Below are 25,017 nucleotides of genomic sequence, written 5' to 3'. Positions count from 1 at the left end.
AAGTTTGGCGGCGTGAGTGAAGGAGGCTTTGTTGCGGAATAGAAAGCCGATTCTTGCTTTGATTTTGGATTGGAGATGTTTGATATGAGTCTGGAAGGAGAGTTTGCAGTCTAGCCAGACACCTAGGTACTTATAGATGTCCACATATTCTAGGTCGGAACCGTCCAGGGTGGTGATGCTAGTCGGGCGTGCGGGTGCAGGCAGCGAACGGTTGAAAAGCATGCATTTGGTTTTACTAGCGTTTAAGAGCAGTTGGAGGCCACGGAAGGAGTGTTGTATGGCATTGAAGCTCGTTTGGAGGTTAGATAGTACAGTGTCCAAGGAAGGGCCGGAAGTATATAGAATGGTGTCGTCTGCGTAGAGGTGGATCAGGGAATCGCCCGCAGCAAGAGCAACATCATTGATGTATACAGAGAAAAGAGTCGGCCCGAGAATTGAACCCTGTGGTACCCCCATAGAGACTGCCAGAGGACCGGACAACATGCCCTCCGATTTGACACACTGAACTCTGTCTGCAAAGTAGTTGGTGAACCAGGCAAGGCAGTCATTAGAAAAACCGAGGCTACTGAGTCTGCCGATAAGAATATGGTGATTGACAGAGTCGAAAGCCTTGGCCAGGTCGATGAAGACGGCTGCACAGTAATGTCTTTTATCGATGGCGGTTATGATATCGTTTAGTACCTTGAGCGTGGCTGAGGTGCACCCATGACCGGCTCGGAAACCGGATTGCACAGCGGAGAAGGTACGGTGGGATTCGAGATGGTCAGTGATCTGTTTGTTGACTTGGCTTTCGAAGACCTTAGATAGGCAGGGCAGGATGGATATAGGTCTGTAACAGTTTGGGTCCAGGGTGTCTCCCCCTTTGAAGAGGGGGATGACCGCGGCAGCTTTCCAATCCTTGGGGATCTCAGATGATACGAAGGAGAGGTTGAACAGGCTGGTGATAGGGGGTGCGACAATGGCGGCGGACAGTTTCAGAAATAGGGGGTCCAGATTGTCAAGCCCAGCTGATTTGTATGGGTCCAGGTTTTCCAGCTCTTTCAGAACATCTGCTATCTGGATTTGGGTAAAGGAGAAGCTGGGGAGGCTTGGGCGAGTAGCAGCGGAGGGGGCGGGGCTGTTGGCCAAGGTTGGAGTCGCCAGGAGGAAGGCATGGCCAGCCATTGAGAAATGCTTGTTGAAGTCTTCGATTATCACGGATTTATCGGTGGTGACCGTGTTACCTAGCCTCAGTGCAGTGGGCAGCTGGGAGGAGGTGCTCTTGTTCTCCATGGACTTTACAGTATCCCAGAACTTTTTGGAGTTAGAGCTACAGGATGCAAATTTCTGCTTGAAAAAGCTGGCCTTTGCTTTCCTGACTGACTGCGTGTATTGGTTCCTGACTTCCCTGAACAGTTGCATATCGCGGGGGCTCTTCGATGCTATTGCAGTTCGCCACAGGATGTTTTTGTGCTGGTCGAGGGCAGTCAGGTCTGGAGTGAACCAAGGGCTATATCTGTTCTTGGTTCTGCATTTTTTGAACGGAGCATGCTTGTCTAATATGGTGAGGAAGTAACATTTAAAGAATGACCAGGCATCCTCAACTGACGGGATGAGGTCAATATCCTTCCAGGGTACCCGGGCCAGGTCGATTAGAAAGGCCTGCTCGCAGAAGTGTTTTAGGGAGCGTTTGACAGTGATGAGGGGTGGTCGTTTGACCGCGGACCCGTGGCGGATACAGGCAATGAGGCAGTGATCACTGAGATCTTGATTGAAGACAGCAGAGGTGTATTTGGAGGGCAGGTTGGTCAGGATAATGTCTATTAGGGTGCCCATGTTTACGGATTTAGGGTTGTACCTGGTGGGTTCCTTGATGATTTGTGTGAGATTGAGGGCATCAAGCTTGGATTGTAGGACTGCCGGGGTGTTAAGCATATCCCAGTTTAGGTCACCTAACAGAACAAACTCTGAAGCTAGATGGGGAGCGATCAATTCACAGATGGTGTCCAGGGCACAGCTGGGAGCTGAGGGGGGTCGGTAGCAGGCGGCAACAGTGAGAGACTTATTTCTGGAGAGATTAATTTTTAAAATTAGAAGTTCGAACTGTTTGGGCATAGACCTGGAAAGTATGACAGAACTTTGCAGGCTATCTCTGCAGTAGATTGCAACTCCTCCCCCTTTGGCAGTTCTATCTTGACGGAAAGTGTTATAGTTGGGTATGGAAATCTCAGAATTTTTGGTGGCCTTCCTAAGCCAGGATTCGGACACGGCAAGGACATCAGGGTTGGCAGAGTGTGCTAAAGCGGTGAGTAAGGCAAACTTAGGGAGGAGGCTTCTGATGTTGACATGCATGAGGCCAAGGCTTTTTCGATCACAGAAGTCAACAAATGAGGGTGACTGGGGACATGCAGGGCCTGGGTTTACCTCCACATCACCCGAGGAACAGAGGAGTAGTAGGATGAGGGTGCGGCTAAAGGCTATCAAAACTGGTCGCCTAGAGCGTTGGGGACAAAGAATAAAAGGAGCAGATTTATGGGCGTGGTAGAATAGATTCTGGGCATAATGTGCAGACAGGGGTATGGTGGGGCGTGGGTACAGCGGAGGCAAGCCCAGGCACTGGGTGATGATAAGAGAGGTTGTATCTCTGGACATGCTGGTCTCAATGGGTGAGGTCACCGCATGTGTGGGGGGTGGGACAAAGGAGGTATCGGAGGTACGGAGAGTGGAACTACGGGGTCCATTGCAAACCAAAACAATGATAACTAGCCTGAACAGCAGTATGCAAGGCATATTGATATTTGAGGGAGACATACAATAAGGCATAAAGTGATTGCAGGTCTTGATTGGGAGAGCTAGCTAAAACAACAGGTGAGATAACAGCAGCTAGTCAGTTAACACAGCAGCAGCAGGTAAAAATGGCGACGGCTAGGCAGAGAGGGTCGGATTAACTACACACAGATCCTGAGTTAAAGCACAGAGCCGACAGATAAAACACAAATAAACGGAATGGAGTACCGTGAATTAATGGACAGTCAAGCAAGCATCAGCTATGTAGCCAAGTGATCATAGTGTCCAGGGGGCAGCCGTAGATGGAGCAGTGAGGCCTCCACTAAGCTAGCCCGCGGCGTAAGATTGTTCGATAGACCTGTTCAGATAGCAGCCGATATGCTCAAGACAGCTAACGATTAGCGGGCCGCAGTTAGCATATGGGCGTTCAGGTTACGTCGCGATGGAGGGGCCAGTTGAATAACTCCCTCGGGCAGATAACGTCGGTATCCCAGTCGTGAAGGCCCGGTGGGGCTCCGCATCGGCAGTAAAACGGGTCCGGATAGGTGATTGTAGCCCAGGAGTGGCTGATGGAACTCTTCAGCTGGCTAGCTCCGGGATAATTGGTGTTTGCTCCGGAATTGATGTTAGCCAATAGTCACTCGGATAGCAGCTAGTTAGCTGCAAGATCCAGGTGTAAATGTCCAGAGCTTGCGGTAAAAATCCGGGGATATGGAGAGAAAATAGGTCTGGTATGCTCTGGTCTGAGTCGCGTTGTACAAAAATGGCAATAGTTTTCCGAGCTAAAGGATAGCTGATAAGCGCTAGCTGTGGTTAGCTGAACTACTCACGTTAGCTTGTGAGCTGGCTAACTTCTGGCTAGCTTCTGTTGTAGATTTCGGATACGAGGTGAATAATACCTTTGAGGAGAAAAAAAACACATCCGCACCACATTTGGTGAGGTAGGTTGCAGGAGAGTGTTTTGAAGTTGAGTTTTTAAGAAGAAAAAATATATATATAAAAAGAAATGCGAAGAAAAATATATAAAAAATATATACACGGGACAGGACGAGGACAAAGGACATCTGACTGCTACGCCATCTTGGATTCCAAGAAGTAATGACTGACATGACAAGAGGAACTGATGTCATACCTCATTTAGAAATGTGCACCTTGTGCATTCTACTATTATACCTGTCAGGAAGAAGGTTTTTAAAGCCGGATTGAGTTCCTTTAAAACCCCTTTGGGAGGAGGACCCCCTGCTATAGAGCAGGATTATAATAGCGTATCTAGACTAGTCATCATGTGAAGGTGTAATGATGACTTCTACAGACCATGAGCTGTACTAGTTCCTCCAGACAGTACTAGTTCCTCCAGACGGTACTAGTTCCTCCAGACGGTACTAGTTCCTCCAGACGGTGCTAGTTCCTCCAGACGGTGCTAGTTCCTCCAGACGGTGCTAGTTCCTCCAGACGGTGCTAGTTCCTCCAGACGGTGCTAGTTCCTCCAGACGGTGCTAGTTCCTCCAGACGGTACTAGTTCCTCCAGACGGTACTACTAGTTCCCCCAGACGGTACTAGTTCCCCCAGACGGTACTAGTTCCTCCAGACGGTACTAGTTCCTCCAGACGGTACTAGTTCCTCCAGACGGTACTAGTTCCTCCAGACGGTACTAGTTCCTCCAGACGGTACTAGTTCCTCCAGACGGTACTAGTTCCTCCAGACAGTACTAGTTCCTCTAGAACAGTACCAGTTCCTCCAGACGGTACTAGTTCCTCCAGTACAGTACGGCCAAATGTTTTTTAACCAGATCTGAGATCGACTTCAGTTTCATTCATGGTATATGTTTGTTTTCTTTAACCCCTGATAATCCCTCTCTCGCTCCCTCTCTCGCTCCCTCTCTCGCTCCCTCTCTCGCTCCCTCTCTCGCTCGCTCCCTCTCTCGCTCCCTCTCTCGCTCCCTCTCTCGCTCGCTCCCTCTCTCGCTCCCTCTCTCGCTCGCTCCCTCTCTCGCTCCCTCTCTCGCTCGCTCCCTCTCTCGCTCCCTCTCTCGCTCGCTCCCTCTCTCGCTCCCTCTCTCGCTCCCTCCCTCTCTCTCTCGCTCCCTCTCTCTCTCGCTCCCTCTCTCTCTCGCTCTCTCTCTCTCTCCCTCTCTCTCGCTCCCTCCCTCTCTCGCTCCCTCTCTCTCTCGCTCCCTCTCTCTCTCGCTCCCTCTCTCTCTCCCTCTCTCTCGCTCCCTCCCTCTCTCGCTCCCTCTCTCTCTCGCTCCCTCTCTCTCTCGCTCCCTCTCTCTCTCGCTCCCTCTCTCTCTCGCTCCCTCTCTCTCTCCCTCTCTCTTGCTCCCTCTCTCGTTCCCTCTCTCGCTCCCTCTCTCGCTCCCTCTCTCGCTCCCTCTCTCTCTCCCTCTCTCTCTCCCTCTCTCGCTCCCTCTCTCGTTCCCTCTCTCTCGTTCCCTCTCTCGTTCCCTCTCTCTCGTTCCCTCTCTCTCGTTCCCTCTCTCTCGTTCCCTCTCTCTCGTTCCCTTTCTCGTTCCCTCTCTCGCTCCCTCTCTCGCACCCTCTCTCTCGCTCCCTCTCTCTCGCTCCCTCTCTCGCTCCCTCTCTCGCTCCCTCTCTCGTTCCCTCTTAACCCCTGATAATCCCTCTCTCTCGCTCCCTCTCTCTCGCTCCCTCTCTCTCGCTCCCTCTCTCGCTCCCTCTCTCGTTCCCTCTTAACCCCTGAGGGTTAACCGTATGCCATGTGGCCGTCTGTCACCAGAAACCCATATACCACGACCATCTCTGTCACCAGAAACCCATATACCACGACCATCTCTGTCACCAGAAACCCATATACCACGACCATCTCTGTCACCAGAAACCCATATACCACGACCATCTCTGTCACCAGAAACCCATATACCACGACCATCTCTGTCACCAGAAACCCATATACCACGACCATCTCTGTCACCAGAAACCCATATACCACGACCATCTCTGTCACCAGATCTGAAACCCAGCTGAACGGGACATTCTGGAGTGGCGCCTGAGAAATCGTTTTCCACCCACCGTCAACAAAACACAAAATGAAGGAATTTGTCATGGAATAATGGTGTCACTCCAATAGAGGTCCAGACACTTGTATAATCTATGTCAAGGAGCGTTGAAGCCGTTCTGGCTCGTGGTGCCCCCAGCGTCCTGTTAAGACACTGTTTGTTGGTGTTTCCTTTACTTTGGGAGCTACCTGCAGGTGGCACTTGGAATATACTATTGTTTGATATGACAACAAATTTGATTTATTCTCCTGAAAAAAGTATTTTTTTGATTTAATACAGTATTACACATCCATCAGAGCCATTCTAATGCATAAACAGTGGGATTGTTTAGTTTACTCCTGAATTAATTATTAACGATTTAAATGGCTAGTTTCTCTATACTGTAATGAAGCACCTGAGAATACAGAGTATTTTGGAGCTTTTCCATTAATCACCATCTTTTTCTCTCACTCATTTCCTCCCTCTCCCTCCCTCGCTCCCTCCCTCTCTCGCCCCCTCCCTCGCTCCCTCCCTCTCTCGCCCCTCTCTCGCTCCCTCTCTCGTTTCCTCCCTCGTTTCCTCCCTCGTTCCCTCTCTCTTCCCCTCCCTCGTTCCCTCCCTCGTTCCCTCCCTCGTTCCCTCCCTCGTACCCTCCCTCGTTCCCTCCCTCGTTCCCTCCCTCGTTTCCTCCCTCTCCCCTCCCTCGTCTCCTCCCTCGTTCCCTCCCTCGTTTCCTCCCTCTCTCGCTCCCTCCCTCGTTTCCTCCCTCTCTCCCTCTCTCGCTCCCTCCCTCTCTCCCTCCCTCGTTTCCTCCCTTGTTTTCTCACTCGTTTCCTCCCTCTCCCTCCCTCTCTCCCTCCCTCCCCCTCCCTCGTTTCCTCCCTCCCTCGTTCCCTTCCTCTCTCCACCTCAGTCATCTCTGAAAAGCTGTGGTGATTTTTTGTAATCGCTCCAAACAACAGGTCAGCATGGCTCTGACATTTATTTCCCTAAATACCACAGGACTAGCACCTGCTGCCCCCCCCCCCCCCCACCCCCTCTTCTGCCTACAGAACCGTCTCGCTCGCTCCCTCTCTCGCTCCCTCTCTCGCTCCCTCTCTCGCTCCCTCTCTCGCTCCCTCTTTCGTTCCCTCTCTCGCTCCCTCTCTCGCTCCCTCTCTCGCTCCCTCTCTCGCTCCCTCTCTCGCTCCCTCTCTCGCTCCCTCTTTCGTTCCCTCTCTCGCTCCCTCTCTCGCTCCCTCTCTCGCTCCAAGGTCGTTGTTTTGTTCTATTTATTTTTATATGAATAATTCACGTCTCTGAGAAGCTCAGCAGCTCAGCGTTTTATGAGCAGCAGTTCATGGATCCAGAGAAGGGTACCGTACGTGACCAGCCCTGTGATGCTGTGTATGTATCCTGCCTCAGAGCTCCACCATGTCAGTGATAACCTCACTGAGTAACAGCAGCCGACAGTCTCTATTCAGCCCTGTTAAATATGTCCCTCTTCTCCTCTGCGTCGTGAGGCAGTACAACACGTTACTACGGTGTTTTTACAGTGTTGCTACAGCAACCCAGATAGTAACGGGAAAAGGACAACTTCAAAAAGGAATTGAGATTTTTATTTAGCCAGAATAGCAAAAAAATAAGGTTTTGGTCCCTGTGGAATCAACACAATGTAGGATTACAGTAAATAGGTTGGAGAACTGTCTACGGTATCATGAGGCGTAGTCGTCTGACAGACTGACACCATTTAATGTTGTGACGGTCCCTCGTCACGCTCAGTGTGTCTGATGTGATAAATCACATGGAATCCCCTCTCATAGGAAGATCTTCCTGTCACCCCCCCTATTTATGTTTCTATTAATGCCGCAGTTGCTAGGGCAGCCATGCATAATGAGGGTGTGTGGGGGGGAGGGGGTGCTGCTGGTAAGAGGCTTGGGCCTTAATTCTCTCCCCTCCATCCTCCCCCCTCCCCTGCCTTCCACCCATCCTCCCCGACACCCCTCCCATCCTCCCCTACCTTCCACCCATCCTCCCTGACACTCCACCCATCCTTCCCTACCTTCCACCCATCCTCCCCTACTCTCCACCCATCCTCCCCTACTCTCCACCCATCCTCCCCTACCTTCCACCCATCCTCCCCTACCTTCCACCCATCCTCCCCTACCTTCCACCCATCCTCCCCTACCTTCCACCCATCCTCCCCTACCTTCCACCCATCCTCCCCTACTCTCCACCCATCCTCCCCTACTCTCCACCCATCCTCCCCTACCTTCCACCCATCCTCCCCTACTCTCCACCCATCCTCCCCTACCTTCCACCCATCCTCCCCTACTCTCCACCTAACCTCCCCCTTCCACCCATCCTCCCCTACTCTCCACCCATCCTCCCCTACCTTCCACCCATCCTCCCCTACCCTCCACCCATCCTCCCCTACCTTCCACCCATCCTCCCCTACCTTCCACCCATCCTCCCCTACCTTCCACCCATCCTCCCCTACTCTCCACCCATCCTCCCCTACTCTCCACCCATCCTCCCTTACCTTCCACCCATCCTCCCCTACTCTCCACCCATCCTCCCTTACCTTCCACCCATCCTCCCCTACTCTCCACCTATCCTCCCCTACTCTCCACCTAACCTCCCCCCTCCACCCATCCTCCCCTACTCTCCACCCATCCTCCCCTACCTTCCACCCATCCTCCCTTACCTTCCACCCATCCTCCCCTACTCTCCACCTAACCTCCCCCCTCCACCCATCCTCCCCTACTCTCCACCCATCCTCCCCTACCTTCCACCCATCCTCCCTTACCTTCCACCCATCCTCCCCTACTCTCCACCTAACCTCCCCCCTCCACCCATCCTCCCCTACTCTCCACCCATCCTCCCCTACCTTCCACCCACCCTCCCTTACCTTCCACCCATCCTCCCCTACTCTCCACCTAACCTCCCCCCTCCACCCATCCTCCCCTACTCTCCACCCATCCTCCCCTACTCTCCATCCATCCTCCCCTACTCTCCACCCATCCTCCCCTACTCTCCACCCATCCTCCCCTACTCTCCACCCATCCTCCCCTACTTTCCATCCATCCTCCCCTACTCTCCATCCATCCTCTCCTACCTTCCACCCATCCTCCCCTACTCTCCACCCAACCTCCCCCCTTCCACCCATCCTCCCCTACCTTCCACCCATCCTCACCCCCCTTCCACCCATCCTCCCCTACTCTCCACCCAACCTCCCCCTTCCACCCATCCTCACCCCCCTTCCACCCATCCTCCCCTACTCTCCACCCATCCTCACCCCCCTTCCACCCATCCTCCCCTACCTTCCACCCATCCTCCCCTACTCTCCACCTAACCTCCCCCCTTCCACCCATCCTCCCCTACCTTCCACCCATCCTCACCCCCCTTCCACCCATCCTCCCCTACTCTCCACCCAACCTCCCCCCTTCCACCCATCCTCACCCCCCTTCCACCCATCCTCCCCTACTCTCCACCCAACCTCCCCCCTTCCACCCATCCTCCCCTACCTTCCACCCATCCTCACCCCCCTTCCACCCATCCTCCCCTACTCTCCACCCATCTTCACCCCCCTTCCACCCATCCTCCCCTACCTTCCACCCATCCTCCCCTACCTTCCACCCATCCTCCCCTACTCTCCACCCAACCTCCCCCCTTCCACCCATCCTCCCCTACCTTCCACCCATCCTCACCCCCCTTCCACCCATCCTCCCCTACCTTCAACCCATCCTCCCCTACTCTCCACCCAACCTCCCCCCCTTCCACCCATCCTCCCCTACCTTCAACCCATCCTCCCCTACTCTCCACCCAACCTCCCCCCCTTCCACCCATCCTCCCCTACCTTCCACCCATCCTCACCCCCCTTCCACCCATCCTCCCCTACTCTCCACCCAACCTCCCCCCCTTCCGCCCATCCTCCCCTTCCACCCATCCTCCCCTACCTTCCACCCATCCTCCCCTACTCTCCACCCAACCTCCCCCTTCCACCCATCCTCCCCTACCTTCCACCCACCCCCACTCCCTTCCACCCATCCTCCCCTACTCTCCACCCAACCTCCCCCCCTTCCACCCATCCTCCCCTACCTTCCACCCATCCTCACCCCCCTTCCACCCATCCTCCCCTACCTTCCACCCATCCTCCCCTACTCTCCACCCAACCTCCCCCCCTTCCACCCATCCTCCCCTACCTTCCACCCATCCTCACCCCCCTTCCACCCATCCTCACCCCTACTCTCCACCCAACCTCCCCCCTTCCGCCCATCCTCCCCTACCTTCCACCCATCCTTCCCCCCTTCACCTACACTCCACCCGTCCCCTCACTCAGCTATAAAATGGCATTGTTAAAACCACCAGAATCCCCTTGGTTAAAGGGTGAATCCACCACTATCCCCTTGGTTAAAGGGTGACACCACCAGAATCCCCTTGGTTAAAGGGTGAAACCGCCAGAATCCCCTTGGTTAAAGGGTGACACCGCCAGAATCCCCTTGGTTAAAGGGTGACACCGCCAGAATCCCCTTGGTTAAAGGGTGACACCGCCAGAATCCCCTTGGTTAAAGGGTGACACCGCCAGAATCCCCTTGGTTAAAGGATGACTCCACCAGAATCCCCTTGGTTAAAGGGTGACACCACCAGGATCCCCTTGGTTAAAGGGTGACACCACCAGGATCCCCTTGGTTAAAGGGTGACACCACCAGAATTCCTTTGGTTAAAGGGTGACACCACCGGAATCCCCTTGGTTAAAGGGTGACACCACCGGAATCCCCTTGGTTAAAGGGTGACACCACCGGAATCCCCTTGGTTAAAGGGTGACACCACCGGAATCCCATTGGTTAAAGGGTGACACCGCCAGAATCCCCTTGGTTAAAGGGTGACACCGCCAGAATCCCCTTGGTTAAAGGGTGACACCGCCAGAATCCCCTTGGTTAAAGGGTGACACCGCCAGAATCCCCTTGGTTAAAGGGTGACACCGCCAGAATCCCCTTGGTTAAAGGGTGACACCGCCAGAATCCCCTTGGTTAAAGGATGACTCCACCAGAATCCCCTTGGTTAAAGGGTGACACCACCAGGATCCCCTTGGTTAAAGGGTGACACCACCAGGATCCCCTTGGTTAAAGGGTGACACCACCAGAATTCCTTTGGTTAAAGGGTGACACCACCGGAATCCCCTTGGTTAAAGGGTGACACCACCGGAATCCCCTTGGTTAAAGGGTGACACCACCGGAATCCCCTTGGTTAAAGGGTGACACCACCGGAATCCCATTGGTTAAAGGGTGACACCACCAGAATCCCCTTGGTTAAAGGGTGACACCACCAGAATCCCCTTGGTTAAATGGTAGCATGCGGATGTGCCAGAGCTGGAGTCTGATTGGTTTAAGTAGACTGAGTGAGTGTACCCTGCAGCCAGTCAGCCAGAGTGAGGACAATACTGTCAGGGATTATAGTCTGATTCCACGTGTTCTGATGGAGAGAGAGGGGTAACCGTCTGTGTGTGTGTGTGTGTGTGTGTGTGTGTATGTGTTGGTACAGCCAGCCCCTCCTCCCTCCCTCCATGTCAGATCCTCTCCCGTTCTCCGTTCCTGTCAGGACTCTCTGACGAGGTGCTTGTCTGAGTGGGCTGTCCCCAACACCGGGCCGTTTTGTTTTCAACCGGCTTGGAATAGATTCAGATGATCCGTCTTCTTACTCGTCTTATCGATGTCTGTGATTGGAAGCTCCTCATCTGGCAGTAAAAGGACAGGAAGAGACTAACGGGATTGGTTGATTAACTACGGGACAGGAAGAGACTAACAGGATTGGTTGATTAACTACTGGACAGGAAGAGAATAACAGGATTGGTTGATTAACTACGGGACAGGAAGAGACTAACAGGATTGGTTGATTAACTACGGGACAGGAAGAGACTAACAGGATTGGTTGATTAACTACGGGACAGGAAGAGACTAACAGGATTGGTTGATTAACTACTGGACAGGAAGAGACTAACAGGATTGGTTGATTAACTACGGGACAGGAAGAGACTAACAGGATTGGTTGATTAACTACGGGACAGGAAGAGACTAACAGGATTGGTTGATTAACTACTGGACAGGAAGAGACTAACAGGATTGGTTTATTAACTACGGGACTTTATTATTTTTTTTTACTGTGAGATATCCTGGCTGCTTTGGACCTAAAAGTAGTGCTGCTACACATTCATTTGCGACTTCACTTCCTGTGATATTCTTCTGACGGAGAATACAGATCCCGTAATCTACTGTGGACACAATTGGTTCAAAATGTAGCTTTCAATCCAAAATGCTAATCTGGCCGAGTATGAAACAACGGGAGGATTATAACAGCAGACATCTCTGATAGACAAGGCATTGTTCTGACAACAACGAGACAGATTATTATTATTTTTTACCCGAACACTCACTTCTGTTCTCTACCTTCTAGAAAACTTGAAATATATGTTTTTATTCTTCCGTAAAGGAACGCAGAAAAACTGTCTGTTTTTAGAGTGAGAATGGCGTCTTGCTGGAGAACCCAGGTATGTGAGAGAGCAGCGGTGGAGTGAGGATGGAGGTGGGGGGGCGTCCCACCACTCTAGACAAGGGGGACAGGAGGAGGAGAAAGGGGGAGGTGGGGGGGGTTCCCACCACTCTAGACAAGGGGGGGAGGAGAAAGGGGGAGGATGGAGGAGAAAGGGGGAGGATGGAGGTGGGGGGGGGGGATGGAGGTGAGGGGGGTTGCCACCACTCTAGACAAGGGGGACAGGAGGAGGAGAAAAAGGGGGGGATGGAGGTGGAGGATGGAGGTGAGGGGGGTTGCCACCACTCTAGACAAGGGGGACTGGAGGAGGAGAAAGGGGGAGGATGGAGGTGGGGGGGGTTGCCACCACTCTAGACAAGGGGAACAGGAGGAGGAGAAAGGGGGAGGATGGAGGTGGGGGGGGTTGCCACCACTCTAGACAAGGGGAACAGGAGGAGGAGAAAGGGGGAGGGTGGGGGGGGGGGGGTTCCCACAGGATGGAGGTGGGGGGGCGTCCCACCACTCTAGACAAGGGGGACAGGAGGAGGAGAAAGGGGGAGGAGGACGGGCAGGATTGTTGTCAAAAGTACCTCAAGACTGTACTCTCCTGTAGCGCTGCTGTTCCCTGTGTACACCTGTGTTGTTGTTTGTCTGTGTATTAATGTGTGTTTGTGTGTGTGTTTCTGTAGGAAGAACAGGCTGCCAAGACCAAGGCAGAGAAGATCCGTGTGGCTCTGGAGAAGATCAAGGAGGCCCAAGTTAAAAAGGTGAGTTCTCTTCCTGTCTGACTCCTCTGTTACTATCTATAACAGGAGATCAGGTGAGTTCTCTTCCTGACTGTCTCTGTTACTATCTATAACAGGAGATCAGGTGAGTTCTCTTCCTGACTGTCTCTGTTACTATCTATAACAGGAGATCAGGTGAGTTCTCTTCCTGACTGTCTCTGTTACTATCTATAACAGGAGATCAGGTGAGTTCTCTACCTGACTGTCTCTGTTACTATCTATAACAGGAGATCAGGTGAGTTCTCTTCCTGACTGTCTACTCTGTTTCTGGGTCAGGCCGGTGTTAAACAGCTCTACTCTGTTTCTGGGTCAGGCCAGTGTTAAACAGCTCTACTCTGTTTCTGGGTCAGGCCGGTGTTAAACAGCTCTCCTCTGTTTCTGGGTCAGGCCGGTGTTAAACAGCTCTACTCTGTTTCTGGGTCAGGCCAGTGTTAAACAGCTCTACTCTGTTTCTGGGTCAGGCCAGTGTTAAACAGCTCTACTCTGTTTCTGGGTCAGCCCAGTGTTAAACAGCTCTACTCTGTTTCTGGGTCAGCCCAGTGTTAAACAGCTCTACTCTGTTTCTGGGTCAGGCCAGTGTTAAACAGCTCTACTCTGTTTCTGGGTCAGGCCAGTGTTAAACAGCTCTACTCTGTTTCTGGGTCAGGCCAGTGTTAAACAGCTCTACTCTGTTTCTGGGTCAGGCCAGTGTTAAACAGCTCTACTCTGTTTCTGGGTCAGGCCAGTGTTAAACAGCTCTACTCTGTTTCTGGGTCAGGCCAGTGTTAAACAGCTCTACTCTGTTTCTGGGTCAGGCCAGTGTTAAACAGCTCTACTCTGTTTCTGGGTCAGGCCAGTGTTAAACAGCTCTACTCTGTTTCTGGGTCAGGCCAGTGTTAAACAGCTCTACTCTGTTTCTGGGTCAGGCCAGTGTTAAACAGCTCTACTCTGTTTCTGGGTCAGGCCAGTGTTAAACAGCTCTACTCTGTTTCTGGGTCAGGCCAGTGTTAAACAGCTCTACTCTGTTTCTGGGTCAGGCCAGTGTTAAACAGCTCTACTCTGTTTCTGGGTCAGGCCAGTGTTAAACAGCTCTACTCTGTTTCTGGGTCAGCCCAGTGTTAAACAGCTCTACTCTGTTTCTGGGTCAGCCCAGTGTTAAACAGCTCTACTCTGTTTCTGGGTCAGGCCAGTTTTAAACAGCTCTACTCTGTTTCTGGGTCAGGCCAGTGTTAAACAGCTCTACTCTGTTTCTGGGTCAGGCCAGTGTTAAACAGCTCTTCTCTGTTTCTGGGTCAGGCCAGTGTTAAAAAGCTCTACTCTGTTTCTGGGTCAGGCCAGTGTTAAACAGCTCTACTCTGTTTCTGGGTCAGGCCAGTGTTAAACAGCTCTACTCTGTTTCTGGGTCAGGCCAGTGTTAAACAGCTCTACTCTGTTTCTGGGTCAGGCCAGTGTTAAACAGCTCTACTCTGTTTCTGGGTCAGGCCAGTGTTAAACAGCTCTACTCTGTTTCTGGGTCAGGCCAGTGTTAAACAGCTCTACTCTGTTTCTGGGTCAGGCCAGTGTTAAACAGCTCTACTCTGTTTCTGGGTCAGGCCAGTGTTAAACAGCTCTACTCTGTTTCTGGGTCAGCCCAGTGTTAAACAGCTCTACTCTGTTTCTGGGTCAGCCCAGTGTTAAACAGCTCTACTCTGTTTCTGGGTCAGCCCAGTGTTAAACAGCTCTACTCTGTTTCTGGGTCAGGCCAGTTTTAAACAGCTCTACTCTGTTTCTGGGTCAGGCCAGTGTTAAACAGCTCTACTCTGTTTCTGGGTCAGGCCAGTGTTAAACAGCTCTACTCTGTTTCTGGGTCAGGCCAGTGTTAAACAGCTCTACTCTGTTTCTGGGTCAGGCCAGTGTTAAACAGCTCTACTCTGTTTCTGGGTCAGGCCAGTGTTAAACAGCTCTACTCTGTTTCTGGGTCAGGCCAGTGTTAAACAGCTCTACTCTGTTTCTGGGTCAGGCCAGTGTTAAACAGCTCTACTCTGTTTCTGGGTCAGGCCAGTGTTAAACAGCTCTACTCTGTTTCTGGGTCAGGCCAGTGTTAAACAGCTCTACTCTGTTTCTGGGTCAGGCCAGTGTTAAACAGCTCTACTCTGTTTCTGGGTCAGGCCAGTGTTAAACAGCTCTACTCTGTTTCTGGGTCAGGCCAGTGTTAAACAGCTCTACTCTGTTTCTGGGTCAGCCCAGTGTTAAACAGCTCTACTCTGTTTCTGGGTCAGCCCAGTGTTAAACAGCTCTACTCTGTTTCTGGGTCAGGCCAGTTTTAAACAGCTCTACTCTGTTTCTGGGTCAGGCCAGTGTTAAACAGCTCTACTCTGTTTCTGGGTCAGGCCAGTGTTAAACAGCTCTTCTCTGTTTCTGGGTCAGGCCAGTGTTAAAAAGCTCTACTCTGTTTCTGGGTCAGGCCAGTGTTAAACAGCTCTACTCTGTTTCTGGGTCAGGCCAGTGTTAAACAGCTCTACTCTGTTTCTGGGTCAGGCCAGTGTTAAACAGCTCTACTCTGTTTCTGGGTCAGGCCAGTGTTAAACAGCTCTACTCTGTTTCTGGGTCAGGCCAGTGTTAAACAGCTCTACTCTGTTTCTGGGTCAGGCCAGTGTTAAACAGCTCTACTCTGTTTCTGGGTCAGGCCAGTGTTAAACAGCTCTACTCTGTTTCTGGGTCAGGCCAGTGTTAAACAGCTCTACTCTGTTTCTGGGTCAGCCCAGTGTTAAACAGCTCTACTCTGTTTCTGGGTCAGCCCAGTGTTAAACAGCTCTACTCTGTTTCTGGGTCAGCCCAGTGTTAAACAGCTCTACTCTGTTTCTGGGTCAGGCCAGTTTTAAACAGCTCTACTCTGTTTCTGGGTCAGGCCAGTGTTAAACAGCTCTACTCTGTTTCTGGGTCAGGCCAGTGTTAAACAGCTCTACTCTGTTTCTGGGTCAGGCCAGTGTTAAACAGCTCTACTCTGTTTCTGGGTCAGGCCAGTGTTAAACAGCTCTACTCTGTTTCTGGGTCAGGCCAGTGTTAAACAGCTCTACTCTGTTTCTGGGTCAGGCCAGTGTTAAACAGCTCTACTCTGTTTCTGGGTCAGGCCAGTGTTAAACAGCTCTACTCTGTTTCTGGGTCAGGCCAGTGTTAAACAGCTCTACTCTGTTTCTGGGTCAGGCCAGTGTTAAACAGCTCTACTCTGTTTCTGGGTCAGGCCAGTGTTAAACAGCTCTACTCTGTTTCTGGGTCAGCCCAGTGTTAAACAGCTCTACTCTGTTTCTGGGTCAGGCCAGTGTTAAACAGCTCTACTCTGTTTCTGGGTCAGCCCAGTGTTAAACAGCTCTACTCTGTTTCTGGGTCAGCCCAGTGTTAAACAGCTCTACTCTGTTTCTGGGTCAGCCCAGTGTTAAACAGCTCTACTCTGTTTCTGGGTCAGCCCAGTGTTAAACAGCTCTACTCTGTTTCTGGGTCAGCCCAGTGTTAAACAGCTCTACTCTGTTTCTGGGTCAGCCCAGTGTTAAACAGCTCTACTCTGTTTCTGGGTCAGCCCAGTGTTAAACAGCTCTACTCTGTTTCTGGGTCAGCCCAGTGTTAAACAGCTCTACTCTGTTTCTGGGTCAGGCCAGTGTTAAACAGCTCTACTCTGTTTCTGGGTCAGGCCAGTGTTAAACAGCTCTACTCTGTTTCTGGGTCAGCCCAGTGTTAAACAGTTCTACTCTGTTTCTGGGTCAGGCCGGTGTTAAACAGCTCTACTCTGTTTCTGGGTCAGCCCAGTGTTAAACAGCTCTACTCTGTTTCTGGGTCAGGCCGGTGTTAAACAGCTCTACTCTGTTTCTGGGTCAGGCCAGTGTTAAACAGCTCTACTCTGTTTCTGGGTCAGGCCGGTGTTAAACAGCTCCCCTCTGTTTCTGGGTCAGGCCGGTGTTAAACAGCTCCCCTCTGTTTCTGGGTCAGGCCGGTGTTAAACAGCTCCACTCTGTTTCTGGGTCAGGCCGGTGTTAAACAGCTCCACTCTGTTTCTGGGTCAGGCCGGTGTTAAACAGCTCTACTCTGTTTCTGGGTCAGGCCGGTGTTAAACAGCTCTACTCTGTTTCTGGGTCAGGCCGGTGTTAAACAGCTCTACTCTGTTTCTGGGTCAGGCCGGTGTTAAACAGCTCTACTCTGTTTCTGGGTCAGGCCGATGTTAAACAGCTCTACTCTGTTTCTGGGTCAGGCCGGTGTTAAACAGCTCTACTCTGTTTCTGGGTCAGGCCGGTGTTAAACAGCTCTACTCTGTTTCTGGGTCAGGCCGGTGTTAAACAGCTCTACTCTGTTTCTGGGTCAGGCCGGTGTTAAACAGCTCTACTCTGTTTCTGGTTCAGGCCAGTGTTAAACAGCTCTACTCTGTTTCTGGGTCAGGCCAGTGTTAAACAGCTCTACTCTGTTTCTGGTTCAGGCCAGTGTTAAACAGCTCTACTCTGTTTCTGGGTCAGGCCAGTGTTAAACAGCTCTACTCTGTTTCTGGGTCAGCCCAGTGTTAAACAGCTCTACTCTGTTTCTGGGTCAGCCCAGTGTTAAACAGCTCTACTCTGTTTCTGGGTCAGGCCGGTGTTAAACAGCTCTACTCTGTTTCTGGTTCAGGCCAGTGTTAAACAGCTCTACTCTGTTTCTGGTTCAGGCCAGTGTTAAACAGCTCTACTCTGTTTCTGGGTCAGCCCAGTGTTAAACAGCTCTACTCTGTTTCTGGGTCAGCCCAGTGTTAAACAGCTCTACTCTGTTTCTGGGTCAGCCCAGTGTTAAACAGCTCTACTCTGTTTCTGGGTCAGCCCAGTGTTAAACAGCTCTACTCTGTTTCTGGGTCAGGCCGGTGTTAAACAGCTCTACTCTGTTTCTGGGTCAGGCCGGTGTTAAACAGCTCTACTCTGTTTCTGGGGCAGGCCAGTGTTAAAATCCTCTACTCTGTTTCTGGGTCAGGCCAGTGTTAAACAGCTCTACTCTGTTTCTGGGTCAGGCCAGTGTTAAACAGCTCTACTCTGTTTCTGGGTCAGCCCAGTGTTAAACAGCTCTACTCTGTTTCTGGGTCAGCCCAGTGTTAAACAGCTCTACTCTGTTTCTGGGTCAGGCCAGTGTTAAACAGCTCTACTCTGTTTCTGGGTCAGGCCAGTGTTAAACAGCTCTACTCTGTTTCTGGTTCAGGCCAGTGTTAAACAGCTCTACTCTGTTTCTGGGTCAGGCCAGTGTTAAACAGCTCCACTCTGTTTCTGGGTCAGGCCGGTGTTAAACAGCTCCACTCTGTTTCTGGGTCAGGCCGGTGTTAAACAGCTCTACTCTGTTTCTGGGTCAGGCCGGTGTTAAACAGCTCTACTCTGTTTCTGGGTCAGGCCGGTGTTAAACAGCTCTACTCTGTTTCTGGGTCAGGCCGGTGTTAAACAGCTCTACTCTGTTTCTGGGTCAGGCCGGTGTTAAACAGCTCTACTCTGTTTCTGGGTCAGGCCAGTGTTAAACAGCTCTACTCTGTTTCTGGGGCAGGCCAGTGTTAAAATCCTCTACTCTGTTTCTGGGTCAGGCCAGTGTTAAACAGCTCTACTCTGTTTCTGGGTCAGGCCAGTGTTAAACAGCTCTACTCTGTTTCTGGGTCAGCCCAGTGTTAAACAGCTCTACTCTGTTTCTGGGTCAGGCCAGTGTTAAACAGCTCTACTCTGTTTCTGGGTCAGGCCAGTGTTAAACAGCTCTACTCTGTTTCTGGGTCAGGCCAGTGTTAAACAGCTCTACTCTGTTTCTGGGTCAGCCCAGTGTTAAACAGCTCTACTCTGTTTCTGGGTCAGCCCAGTGTTAAACAGCTCTACTCTGTTTCTGGGTCAGCCCAGTGTTAAACAGCTCTACTCTGTTTCTGGGTCAGGCCAGTGTTAAACAGCTCTACTCTGTTTCTGGGTCAGGCCAGTGTTAAACAGCTCTACTCTGTTTCTGGGTCAGGCCAGTGTTAAACAGCTCTACTCTGTTTCTGGGTCAGGCCAGTGTTAAACAGCTCTACTCTGTTTCTGGGTCAGGCCAGTGTTAAACAGCTCTACTCTGTTTCTGGGTCAGGCCAGTGTTAAACAGCTCTACTCTGTTTCTGGGTCAGGCCAGTGTTAAACAGCTCTACTCTGTTTCTGGGTCAGGCCAGTGTTAAACAGCTCTACTCTGTTTCTGGGTCAGGCCAGTGTTAAACAGCTCTACTCTGTTTCTGGGTCAGGCCAGTGTTAAACAGCTCTACTCTGTTTCTGGGTCAGGCCAGTGTTAAACAGCTCTACTCTGTTTCTGGGTCAGGCCAGTGTTAAACAGCTCTACTCTGTTTCTGGGTCAGGCCAGTGTTAAACAGCTCTACTCTGTTTCTGGGTCAGGCCAGTGTTAAACAGCTCTACTCTGTTTCTGGGTCAGGCCAGTGTTAAACAGCTCTACTCTGTTTCTGGGTCAGGCCAGTGTTAAACAGCTCTACTCTGTTTCTGGGTCAGGCCAGTGTTAAACAGCTCTACTCTGTTTCTGGGTCAGGCCAGTGTTAAACAGCTCTACTCTGTTTCTGGGTCAGGCCAGTGTTAAACAGCTCTACTCTGTTTCTGGGTCAGGCCAGTGTTAAACAGCTCTACTCTGTTTCTGGGTCAGCCCAGTGTTAAACAGCTCTACTCTGTTTCTGGGTCAGCCCAGTGTTAAACAGCTCTACTCTGTTTCTGGGTCAGGCCAGTGTTAAACAGCTCTACTCTGTTTCTGGGTCAGGCCAGTGTTAAACAGCTCTACTCTGTTTCTGGGTCAGGCCAGTGTTAAACAGCTCTACTCTGTTTCTGGGTCAGGCCAGTGTTAAACAGCTCTACTCTGTTTCTGGGTCACGCCAGTGTTAAACAGCTCTACTCTGTTTCTGGGTCAGGCCAGTGTTAAACAGCTCTACTCTGTTTCTGGGTCAGCCCGGTGTTAAACAGCTCTACTCTGTTTCTGGGCCAGGCCGGTGTTAAACAGCTCTCCTCTGTTTCTGGGTCAGGCCGGTGTTAAACAGCTCTACTCTGTTTCTGGGCCAGGCCGGTGTTAAACAGCTCTCCTCTGTTTCTGGGTCAGGCCGGTGTTAAACAGCTTTCCTCTGTTTCTGGGTCAGGCCAGTGTTAAACAGCTCTACTCTGTTTCTGGGTCAGGCCAGTGTTAAACAGCTCTACTCTGTTTCTGGGTCAGGCCAGTGTTAAACAGCTCTACTCTGTTTCTGGGTCAGGCCAGTGTTAAACAGCTCTACTCTGTTTCTGGGTCAGGCCAGTGTTAAACAGTTCTACTCTGTTTCTGGGTCATGCCAGTGTTAAACAGCTCTACTCTGTTTCTGGGTCAGGCCAGTGTTAAACAGCTCTACTCTGTTTCTGGGTCAGACCGGTGTTAAACAGCTCTACTCTGTTTCTGGGTCAGCCCGGTGTTAAACAGCTCTACTCTGTTTCTGGTTCAGCCCAGTGTTAAACAGCTCTACTCTGTTTCTGGGTCAGCCCGGTGTTAAACAGCTCTCCTCTGTTTCTGGGTCAGCCCGGTGTTAAACAGCTCTCCTCTGTTTCTGGGTCAGGCCGGTGTTAAACAGCTCTACTCTGTTTCTGGGCCAGGCCGGTGTTAAACAGCTCTCCTCTGTTTCTGGGTCAGGCCGGTGTTAAACAGCTTTCCTCTGTTTCTGGGTCAGGCCAGTGTTAAACAGCTCTACTCTGTTTCTGGGTCAGGCCAGTGTTAAACAGCTCTACTCTGTTTCTGGGTCAGGCCAGTGTTAAACAGCTCTACTCTGTTTCTGGGTCAGGCCAGTGTTAAACAGCTCTACTCTGTTTCTGGGTCAGGCCAGTGTTAAACAGTTCTACTCTGTTTCTGGGTCAGGCCAGTGTTAAACAGCTCTACTCTGTTTCTGGGTCAGGCCAGTGTTAAACAGCTCTACTCTGTTTCTGGGTCAGACCAGTGTTAAACAGCTCTACTCTTTCTGGGTCAGGCCAGTGTTAAACAGCTCTACTCTGTTTCTGGTTCAGGCCAGTGTTAAACAGCTCTACTCTGTTTCTGGGTCAGGCCAGTGTTAAACAGCTCTACTCTGTTTCTGGGTCAGGCCAGTGTTAAACAGCTCTACTCTGTTTCTGGGTCAGGCCAGTGTTAAACAGCTCTACTCTGTTTCTGGGTCAGGCCAGTGTTAAACAGCTCTACTCTGTTTCTGGGTCAGGCCAGTGTTAAACAGCTGAGACGGGCAGGACCCAGGAGCTCTATCTCGCCATCTCCCCCCGGTGTCCCCCTATCCCCCTTTCTCTCTCTCTTTTTATTGATCTTTCTCTCTATGCCACTCTGCGTATCGTAATGGAATCACCCTTTTGGAGTTAAGCCCGTATCTGAGCTGGTGGATTAGCGTACGTCCGGCTGGGCTTTAATACGGCCTGCTCTGCCCTGCCTGCCAGCTGTGGGAAGGGACTTGGACGTGAAGGCAGAGAGGCTCTCTGCCCTGCCTGCCAGCTGTGGGAAGGGACTTGGACGTGAAGGGAGAGAGGCTCTCTGCCCTGCCTGCCAGCTGTGGGAAGGGACTTGGACGTGAAGGGAGAGAGGCTCTCTGCCCTGCCTGCCAGCTGTGGGAAGGGACTTGGACGTGAAGGGAGAGAGGCTCTCTGCCCTGCCTGCCAGCTGTGGGAAGGGACTTGGACGTGAAGGGAGAGAGGCGCTCGCCACCTGTCAGACTGACCTTACAATTACTTGAAGAAAACGCTCAGGCATTGATTGGGTAACCTGTTTACCGTTCTGAGCGTGTGACCCGTGAGTGAATGAGTGTGTGTCTGTGAGTGAGTGAGTGAATGAATGAGTGTGTGTCTGTGAGTGAGTGTGTGACCTGTGAGTGAATGAGTGTCTATGAGTGTCTGTGAGTGAATGAGTGTCTGTGAGTGAGTGAGTGAGTGAGTGAATGTGTGTCTGTGACCTGTGAGTGAATGAGTGGGTGTCTGTGACCTGTGAGTGAATGAGTGTCTGTGAGTGAGTGAATGAGTGTGTGTGGGGGGACGTGTGGGTGTGCACTTGAGAGAGAACGTAGTCTGATTGCCACACTAATCCCGTAGCGCCATCCGCAGGTCTGGCAGGAAGAAGTCTACTAGGCTACTGTAGGTGTGATCCCATGGCTGCCTGGGAGAACTGGTGTTTAACAGCAGAGAGTGTAGCAAACACATGCTGCATTCATCGTTGTTTCTATACAGCATTTTTAAACATTAGTTCTACGCACTTTGTGACATCTGCTGATGTAAAAAGGGCTTTATAAATACATGGGATTTGACCCTATACAAGTAGCCACACAGATCATACAAACAGAGATCACACGTGCAGAGATCACACGTGCAGAGATCACACGTGCAGAGATCACACGTGCAGAGATCACACGTGCAGAGATCACACGTGCAGAGATCACACGTGCAGAGATCACACGTGCAAAGATGTACGATAGTAAGATAGATAGTAAGATAGTTATCCTCAGCAATACCCTCAAATTAAAGCTGACAGTCTGCACTTCAACCTCATAGTCATTGTTTGATTTGAGATCCATACTTGTGGAATTTAGAGCCATAAGAACAAATGCTTCCCTGTCCCAATAATTACGGAGGACACTTTACCTGCAGGCTTCCCTGTCCCAATAATTACAGAGGACACTACCTGCTGACCCCCCTGTACCAATAAGATTGAATCTGTGCGGACTAGAGATTCTGAGTCTGTGCGGACTAGACATTCTGAGTCTGCGCGGACTAGACATTCTGAGTCTGCGTGGACTAGAGATTCTGAATCTGTGCGGACTAGACATTCTGAGTCTGCGTGGACTAGAGATTCTGAATCTGCGCGGACTAGACATTCTGAGTCTGCGTGGACTAGAGATTCTGAATCTGTGCGGACTAGACATTCTGAGTCTGCGCGGACTAGACATTCTGAGTCTGTGCAGACTAGAGATTCTGAATCTGTGTGGACTAGAGATTCTGAGTCTGTGCAGACTAGAGATTCTGAATCTGTGCAGACTAGAGATTCTGAATCTGTGTGGACTAGAGATTCTGAGTCTGTGCAGACTAGAGATTCTGAATCTGTGTGGACTAGAGATTCTGAGTCTGTGCAGACTAGAGATTCTGAATCTGTGCAGACTAGAGATTCTGAGTCTGCGTGGACTAGAGATTCTGAATCTGTGCAGACTAGAGATTCTGAATCTGTGCAGACTAGAGATTCTGAGTCTGCGTGGACTAGAGATTCTGAATCTGTGCGGACTAGACATTCTGAGTCTGCGTGGACTAGACATTCTGAGTCTGTGCGGACTAGAGATTCTGAGTCTGTGCAGACTAGAGATTCTGAATCTGTGCGGACTAGAGATTCTGAATCTGTGGGGACTAGAGATTCTGAATCTGCGCGGACTAGACATTCTGAGTCTGTGTGGACTAGACATTCTGAGTCTGCGCGGACTAGAGATTCTGAATCTGTGCAGACTAGAGGTTCTGAATCTGTGTGGACTAGAGATTCTGAGTCTGTGCGGACTAGAGATTCTGAGTCTGTGTGGACTAGAGATTCTGAGTCTGTGCGGACTAGAGATTCTGAATCTGTGTGGTTAGTAAAGTAAATATTCTCTACTGTTGCTGAAATATAAACAAATCAGAACTGTTCAACTCTATGCAAGGCCATAATCATAATGTCCAAGTGGTCTGTTAACCATGACTTGACCAATAGTGATTCAGTGAGTAGTAACCAGAATGACATCATGTCCTGTGTCCGTAATCAATCTGATTCAGTGAGTAGTAACCAGAATGACATCATGTCCTGTCTCCGTAATCAATCTGATTCAGTGAGTAGTAACCAGAATGACATCATGTCCTGTCTCCGTAATCAATCTGATTCAGTGAGTAGTAACCAGAATGACATCATGTCCTGTCTCCGTAATCAATCTGATTCAGTGAGTAGTAACCAGAATGACATCATGTCCTGTGTCAATCTGATTCGGTGGAGTATAAACTGTTACCTGCTGTACTGTGTATTACCGTCATATTGGTATGTTTGTCAGATGGGACCAACACTTCTGGGAAAAGTGTCTGGAGTGACAGCTTTGTCTAGTGTTTGGCCTTGACCGGTGATCAGCTAGTGTGGATTATTCTAGATTTCTTCATTCCGGAATATTTAATCTAACCATTCCTGTGTGTCCTCCCTTCTAGCTGGTGATCAGAGTGCACCTGTCAGATGAGAGTTCTAAAACCATGATGGTGGACGAGAGACAGACGGTCAGACAGGTTCTGGACAGCTTGCTGGACAAGTCCCACTGTGGCTTCAGCCCTGACTGGTCCCTGGTCGAGACCATCAACGAACTACAGATGGGTAAGTGGAGCAAGGCGCGCACGCACGCACGCACGCACGCTCGCTCACACACACGGATCTATGTTATTTATCTTCGTTGATAATTAGCATCAGACACAAAATAGTTGATTTTCTGACATACCAAAGGGATTTACTAGCCATTGCAATCCTGTCTGCATGTGGCTTTGTTATAAGCAGTAGGGGGATGGGCATTAACTACAGGGATGAAAAGATTAAACTTTAATCGCTTAGAATATGAAAACTCCCCAGAGGGAGGTCATTGACATTCTGCAGCAGAGAGGGTCGCTGGCTGTTGAGAGGGGCTGTTAGGGAAATGGACCACCCTCCCTCCTCTATGGGGATGCCACAGGGTTCAATTCTCGGGCCGACTCTTTTCTCTGTTTACATCAATGATGTCGCTCTTGCTGCTGGTGATTCTCTGATCCACCTCTACGCAGATGACACCATTCTGTATACTTCTGGCCCTTCTTTGGACACTGTGTTAACAAACCTTCCAAAAGATGTTCAACGACATACAACACTCCTTCCGTGGCCTCCAACTGCTTTTTAAATGCTAGTAAAACTAAGTGCATGCTCTTCAACCGATCGCTGCCCCGCACCCTCCCGCCCGTGACGGTTCTGACTTAGGCACTTTTAGTATTGCCATTCTAATCTCAGGAGTTG

General features: G+C 50.9%; 1 protein-coding gene across 5 annotated transcripts in view; it reads left to right on the top strand.

Annotated features, from left to right (window-relative positions):
- The window catches only part of LOC139538548 (ras-associated and pleckstrin homology domains-containing protein 1-like), a 187,114-nt gene that overhangs the window by 124,074 nt on the left and 38,023 nt on the right, over window positions 1-25,017 (top strand). For all 5 annotated transcript variants that reach the window (XR_011667756.1, XR_011667757.1, XM_071340710.1 and 2 more), the window contains 2 exons: window positions 12,958-13,035; window positions 24,195-24,354. Coding sequence is in view for 3 of the 5 variants with exons in the window: in XM_071340710.1 (XP_071196811.1) it covers window positions 12,958-13,035; window positions 24,195-24,354 (238 nt within the window). In the remaining 2 variants the exon portion in view is untranslated. The remainder of the gene's footprint in view (window positions 1-12,957; window positions 13,036-24,194; window positions 24,355-25,017) is intronic.

The sequence above is a fragment of the Salvelinus alpinus genome, chromosome 14 (assembly GCF_045679555.1).
Source record: "Salvelinus alpinus chromosome 14, SLU_Salpinus.1, whole genome shotgun sequence".
Lineage (NCBI taxonomy): Eukaryota > Metazoa > Chordata > Actinopteri > Salmoniformes > Salmonidae > Salvelinus > Salvelinus alpinus.
The sequence above is the reverse complement of the archived record's forward strand: the minus strand, read 5'-3'. Positions and strand labels throughout refer to the sequence as shown.